Raw genomic sequence first — 7,289 nt, forward strand, 5'->3', positions numbered from 1 at the left:
ATCTTTGACTATTGCAGAGACATATGTATCATGCACGACCTGTTGTTTCTTATATTTCACTTTGATCGCTTTCACCACAATTGATTTCTTATTGCAGCATGTCAGATAGGGAAGAACAGATTTTTTACATTAGGGGATTATATTTATGCGCATACATTTTACGCATTTATACTGTAAATTACAAATTATAAATTATACATTAATAATATTCTTATAGACTCATAGTCCCCTAAAATATTGCAGGATTAACATTAGTAGCCAAACTTTGTATTATTTTCACCCTATGCGTGTGTTTAGATTGCACAGGAGGAACTTTCTACCTGTAGCATTTTGTGAATGCAGAGACGAGACAGGAAAACCTTTGAGTGAAAGTAGGTGGACTTTCTCCACAGAGCAAATGCATAAGATATGCATTGTCGTGGTGGAGGCGAGATGAGACGGGCGGGTTGCAACGCAAAAGTTTCTCTTCTTCCTTACACATCACCTCATTTGAGAACAGCAGATGCACATGGATTACATTTCTCTTATTCCCAAAATTCCCAATTTCGTAATTTTTGTGTAATTTTCTGTCATTTTCAACCTTTAATTTCTAACTAGAAGGAGTAAACAGGCGTTGGCTAGTTTTCTGATAGTGATCATTCAACTGTGGTAAGAGTTACTTACTACTTATGAGAGTATTATTATTGCAAAATGTGTCTTGTTATTGTTTGCATCCTAGTCCTAGTTTTAAAAATCGTTGCAGGCCTTATATTTGGAGGGAGACAGAATGAATTCTTGAAGAATGTGGTTAGAAAAATATTAAAGATAGTCGGTTCGAAATGAACCGGATATTGATGTGCGAACATCTGAAATAAGTTGGGAGGCTCGGTATCTTCTACATACGCAAGGTTATCTTGTTTGAAAATTATCGATTGTTTACATCTAGGAATAATTAAGATATATTGGATATTAATGAGATTGTTGCCTGTAAATTATTCTTATTTTTCAAATATATGATGACCTCCTTCCAGCCTCTCATTAGTTAGTGTTGTAAAACGGTCTGGGAGAACTATTTTTATTTTTAACCAAAGTTTTATTAGCAATTAAATAATGTCGCCTTCAGGATCATTTAAATATGTGTATATATTATCGTTTTACAGAGGAGGCGCAATCGTGATTTGATGGTTCTGAAGATATTCCGTATTAATTTCTTTCCTCATTCCTGATCAATCTTGTTGACTCAGACCAACGCTGGTAAAGTATATGGCTACGAAACGTGGAGACAAATCAAAACATGAGCTGGTCACTTTGGCTAATAATAAAAGAAGAGAAGATGAATATATTGAGCGACTTGTACTTTCTTCCGACACGTTGCAAGGTAGATATTTCACAGAATTAATTTTTAGCCTTTGTAGGTCTCAAAGTTGATAATGCTTGGTGATACATGTATGTACTCTTATTTTTCTGCTGCAAGGAATTGCCTTACTTTACAATACCTCGGTACGTATAGCAAATTATATACTCCCATTACTAATCCTAAGAACTATTTATATAATCGACTAGTCTATTTCACGCATTTATGTGTTGATTGGTAGGTTGCCGAATTAAAGAAACTCAATCATCTTCACAAAGATACAGATCTGGTAATGTAACAATGTTTAAAATTGTTTTCAATAATCACAAGTTATTAATGTTGTCAATTTATTTTAGCATGGTCGTAGAATAATTAAAGTTCCATCTAGAGGAATACTGGTTGATTTGACTGACGCTCCCCCAAGCCCTCCATTACATGTACGTGATGATGGAAATTCTGAAGAAAGTGACGAGGAGTCGACAAATGGTCAAATATATTTGAGTAATGTTGACACTGCTTTGCAAGAAATTCGTGAGAAAGCCGAGACGGTTGCTGCGAACTCTGTGGTACTGCAAACTTCCAATTCAAACGAGACTCTACTAACGCGTAAGGATTTACTGGGTATCAATATGCATGCACAAATAAATTGCAATCTTTATTACTTTTTCACTATAATACAATGCCAACTGATGCTTTCCCCCTATTACAGCCTTCCAATCTAAAAATGAAGATATTGCATGGTGGAAAATTGCATTGCCATGCATTGGCGTTTTATTCGTGTTGCCATATTTATATTACCTCTATCTAGAACATTTGGAATACATTCATCACACACATTCTAATGCGAGTAGCAGCACCACGAATGATAGTGTCACTCCTCACTCTCAATTACATTATTAAACAAAGTCGTGAAATTATATAAGATTTAACAATATATATTTTATGTCAATAATAACTATATATCGTATAATGTAACGTATTTTAAAACGTATTCGCTACAATTTTATAAAATTTTAACATGTGAACGTGAAACAATTTTAACAATAAACGCGATACAGTCTACCTGAACCATGCATTTTCAGTGAAAATTTTTCACCCTTCTAACTAGCTTTGACTATTATTTTTCAGTGGTTTGCATAAGTCAACTTTCATGCAAAATTTTAGGGTCATCCCTGTTGGTGGTCCTTCTTTATTTCACATAATACAATTAATGGGTTCCTTTCATAATATTAATCTTGGCTACAATTATAAACTTGGTAGTGCCAGCCAAGTACAAAGTTCCACAGTATCCAAGTCTATGCGAATTTAATGTAGTAAATGTGCGTAGATGGCAGGAGCATCTGTGTTCTGTATCCTTGAAATTGAGCAAAGTTAACTGCCTTACCCTCCTGCTCAACTGCAAGGTTGGTAATAAAATTGTTGACCTTCCTCAGTTGGGCTCGATCCTCCTCGTCGCTGCTAAAAAATAGTAGTAACTTCCGTTTTTAGCGTTTTCACATCACAGTTTGCTATCGTTCGATGTCCAGCAACGTCAACCACACTGAATTTATCATCAGCTTAGCTTTTTGTCCAACTCGTAATTTCCAAAATCCAACAAGTACTAGTTAATTCATTATTTGTACGAGGAGACGACGACAATGTGGAAGTAACAAAACAAAATGGTAATTTAAAGGTGCTTGAGTGTAAAGTACAGAGTTGCTGATAAAATTAATTTTATGATATGTGATATGAAATGGGATTTATTTTATAGATCGGACACAGAACATTGGATAATATTTTGCCTTGTTGTTGACCGCATGAAAGCAACCCGGGTGATCATCGTTTATCTTCTTATCCATAAAGACGAGAGACTATAAGGTGATGGTTTGCCACTTATTATTTGTATCATTATCATTGTTTATTTGCTTAAATTGATATACTTAGATTAACACAATCTTACTATTATTTCTTTCTTGGTCTATTATTAATAGAAATATGATCGACTCGGGAGATATTAATTGGTGTAAAGAAACCACGTCTAAAAAAAGGAGGATGGCGACTTCATGTCAACCAACTACTCGGAAAGTTTCTCGCACTTCATTTTTATCTGTTGAAGTCATTGACGAAGCAGAGCATCATAATCCTTTGATGGATCTTCCTATTGAGGTGCGTCTTCTTCTGGCATGCTAAAAAGTTAATAAACGATAAAAGTTAAAATGAACCATGACTAATTTCGTTTTAGGTATGGATGACGATCATGACGTTCATTCCGCAAAAAGATAGATTGCAACATCGTTTGGTGAACAAGGCTTGGCGAAAATTAGTGAGTGTGACATATAATTATCAGTTTATGGTTTACTTATTAAACAATTTAAAATCTGAAATATCTATTTTAAATATTGCCATTCATTAGGTTGACGAGTGCTCTACCTTCAAAGTTTCGTATAATGCAGTGCCGCCACAGTTGCTTAATCACGTTCTTGGTTTGCGCATTCGAGGTTGTGAGTTTAGTGGGACAAGGGAAACAGTATCAACGTTTGCACACCCACTGCTGGTCAGAGAGATAACTTTTGGGGCATGCATGACATCAACAACTACCAAAGAAATATTATCCCATTGCAAAAACGTCGAATACTTGCGATATTTTGTAACCGAAAGATCAGATACAGCGTTTCATCCTAGCGTTGAACATGAAAAGTACCTCCGTCAGTTACGGAGATTAAAGTCAATTGAAATTGGGATATTGTTCTTTGGACGGAACAGGAGCTCTACATCTGTGGCATCGTCAGTGAAAACTCTTTTAGGGAATCCTACAATATTATACAACGGGCTCCAAGAAATCCAAATTCATTTCGAGTTGACTCAAAATGAATGGGATATATTTTATGCGTTTATTAATCGTCATGCTGCCACCATTTGCAAGTTGGGAGTGTATCGCCAGTGTATTTGTGAATACGACGAGCATTTCAAAGAGGATGCATCATCCGTACGTGATCATTTAACCACTGCTTTCAAGAAATGTAAACTCAAGAATGTAACCATGATTAGAGGTGCAAGTTATAAGTGCCGATGTTCCGGAGCGCTATTGTGGTCTCATCTGCTTGGACCACAGTCTGGCGTTGAGTCATTGTGTACTGATCTCGTGCCAAATGTTGCAGTACTCAAAGATTTTGTGCAAAAAAATCAACGGACTCTGTCCAAATTGAGTCTGCAGGATGTTTCTCTTGGAATGGATGCCCATATGGATTTCTCCGTATTTCAAGAATGTACAAGACTCCAATTCTTATCGTTACACTTTTTAAGCTGTGCCGTTATCGTAATGACCATGAAAATGGAAAAGTCACCATCAGATGAAACTGAACGGTGCACACCCTTCACGGAACGTTTCTCGGAATGTAGTGGACTGCAATTTTTACCGAAATCTCTTAAATCTTTAAGTATTAAAGGCTGTGATACCTTGTCTTCGACGCTGAGGGAAATGAGCTACAAATTAACAAATTTAACCAACTTGTATTTGGGGTCCTCGGGGAGTCCCCGACGCTGTGGATATGGGATGACCATGGACGTCTTTCTCGAGTTTTTATTACGTATGCCCGACTTGAATCACCTAACAATACATCGCACAGTTTTTAACTTTTCAAAGGATCAAGAGACCAAAATTAGGGAACTGGGTATCGCTAACGGGGAAAATGCTGAATATGTAGACTTGAATTTGTCAAAATGGCCACGACATGATCTAATTGAGCAGCTTAAGAATATGTCTAAATAGATGTAAATAAATAGTGCAAGTGTTTTTCATGAAGTTAAAGTGTGCTATGTGCATTTGCGTGAGTGGTTCATCTGCATATCTTAGCAAGTGACTGGGCTGGCGATAGATAAAGACGGATATCTCGAATGCCAAGACGAAGATTTAACTTTTGGTCCCTAACAAACTTGAAACTGTTCTTATCATGTTCTTCATAAGTGTATCATTATCGCTCTTTTTGATGCTACAATCTGGTCATCCCCTCGCTGCATCCTTGGATAAAATCCACCCACAACCGGTGATATTCCAGCGAGGAGAAGGACGCCGTTTTATTGTTGTTTCTTTTTTAAATATTTTTATGGTCAACTTGTTTCGTGTTTTATTTTGCGTAATTTTATCGCGCATCGCATTTTCAATTGCCAAAAATTATTACAAGTATGGATGGAGAGATCTCCATCTCTCTGTGCGAGTCTCAATTCAAGTGTGTAGTGTGGTTTGGTTTTAAAATTTGCATTATTATGTAATTTACCCCCCACCAACGTATGAAGGAACGTATTTGTTGTTTAAAATTTTTGTGGAAATAAATAAAAGTGACAAAGTCGTATAATGAATTACCGGACATTTGAAGTGAGTAGTAATATCTTATTATTCTCGGGACTAGTATCAGCTCTCGAGTACCGGCTGTAAATAGTATTCAAATAGCATCGTACAACTGATAAGGTACTTCTGGATAGAGGGAAGAGAACCGTCAACACATTATTACTTTGAATAATTAGAATTTGTCTAATTTAAATATACTATGCAACTTTGTCTCTCCATTAATCGTAAATACAACTCTGTGAATATGAATGACAGCACAAGTTGAGTGTCCATTTACATTAAGTGCCAGCACCTAGTTTCTATCTATAATATACATTCTATATGTTTCCATTTCCCCTGAACCATCGATTGAATATTTTGTTGTTTTGAATCGACAATTGGACAACAGACATAACACCGTGCCAAATTTGACCTGCTTGGTCTTGAAGTTCAAGGTCAGACGTTAGGTCAGCAAATTTTTGAACACCAATCTCTACCATATGGGTATCATTGGAAAGGTCTAGGCAAAATTGCTAGGTCTATGACCTCCTGGACTCTTGTCAATGGTCGAATAATAATGAATTTCGTCAAATTTTCAATCTCTTAAAGTTGCGAAAAAAGTGTATTGGGATAGCAATTTGGAGCATGTGTCGAATGTTCTTTGGATAGCGCTACAATTGTATTTTTATGCCGCTTTACTTTAGAGTTTATAATTACTCACTTGATAATATAATCTGTTAAAACCTTTAGTCTAAAGGTGCATAATATGCTTTACATGTAGTAGACTGATCCAATCCTATCATCCTTCTTTCATTAGTTTGCCCTCACTATATAGTAGCTTGCTATAATATAACTAGGTGTGCAATGTGTTGGCTCCACGGGAGACACGATTCGTTACTGCGAAATGGACTCTGCCATTTCGAGGGGAAGAAGGAAGAAACCTCTGAATTGAATGTTTGGAACGAGTTGGTTGTTATCTGTCTGATGATGAACCAAAGGCATAGGTAGGTTTGGTTGGTGGAGATCGTAGAATAACACCATCGCATGTATACCATATATATATATATGAAAAAAATAATAGGACGAATACCCAACAACAGCTTTACCTACCAGCTTAAGGCCGGGATACATTTCTGCTGCATGATGTTACGAACTGGATGGATTCAAATTCAAATTCAAATTCAAATTTAAAATTTACCCGCTTTGAGCCTAAACAACGCCTACTCAAAAAGAGCCGTAGCCTTATTACGGTAATTAAATCACAGTAACAATATAACCCAAATCAATAGTTACGTATTTTATCCGGTTGATTGACTTCAAAAATTGACGACAGCTTCTCCTCACGTGTAAAGGCTTCTCAATCTCATCACTTACCCCACAAGCCTTTAATGGCATACCTAACAATTTCGCAACGCCAAGTCACCAACTAGTAGGAAATATTAATTGCCAACAGTTGGTCCTAACTTATTTGCTAACGAGCTAAGGAGAGTGCAATGCACAATGTCCTGGGAGACCCAAAATCCTGCCAAAATTATTTTAAGGCCCAAAATCCTCCCATGGGGGTCGGAGACCATGAAAATATGGTTCATTTTGATTTTCGAAAGTGGGTGTGGTCAGGAGGGGGGTTTTTATAGAATTTTCAAAAAGTCTCAA

At 36.5% G+C, this 7,289-nt stretch overlaps 2 protein-coding genes across 4 annotated transcripts; both read left to right on the plus strand.

Annotated features, from left to right (window-relative positions):
* Positions 1–466: 466 nt before the first annotated feature.
* LOC110862508 (lysM and putative peptidoglycan-binding domain-containing protein 3) lies at positions 467–2,406 on the plus strand. 3 transcript variants are annotated; one of them, XM_035859019.1, is made up of 7 exons: positions 468–648; positions 743–887; positions 1,140–1,357; positions 1,454–1,479; positions 1,575–1,622; positions 1,690–1,954; positions 2,043–2,406. In XM_035859019.1, the coding sequence occupies exons 3-7, from the start codon at positions 1,243–1,245 to the stop codon at positions 2,231–2,233; spliced, it is 645 nt and encodes a 214-aa protein (XP_035714912.1). In that variant the 5' UTR covers positions 468–648; positions 743–887; positions 1,140–1,242; the 3' UTR covers positions 2,234–2,406. The 3 variants fall into 3 exon arrangements, with proteins under 3 accessions (XP_021967400.1, XP_035714912.1, XP_021967392.1); XM_022111708.2 differs by lacking the exon at positions 743–887 and having other exon boundaries at positions 467–648; positions 1,690–1,939; XM_022111700.2 differs by lacking the exon at positions 743–887.
* Positions 2,407–2,692: 286 nt separating this feature from the next.
* LOC110863543 lies at positions 2,693–5,676 on the plus strand. Its single transcript, XM_022112888.2, has 5 exons — positions 2,693–2,994; positions 3,084–3,190; positions 3,304–3,478; positions 3,555–3,635; positions 3,726–5,676. The coding sequence occupies exons 3-5, from the start codon at positions 3,308–3,310 to the stop codon at positions 5,079–5,081; spliced, it is 1,608 nt and encodes a 535-aa protein (XP_021968580.1). The 5' UTR covers positions 2,693–2,994; positions 3,084–3,190; positions 3,304–3,307; the 3' UTR covers positions 5,082–5,676.
* The last annotated feature ends 1,613 nt before the right edge of the window (positions 5,677–7,289 follow it).

Source organism: Folsomia candida, unplaced genomic scaffold (assembly GCF_002217175.1).
Source record: "Folsomia candida strain VU population unplaced genomic scaffold, ASM221717v1 Fcan01_Sc001, whole genome shotgun sequence".
Taxonomy (NCBI): domain Eukaryota; kingdom Metazoa; phylum Arthropoda; class Collembola; order Entomobryomorpha; family Isotomidae; genus Folsomia; species Folsomia candida.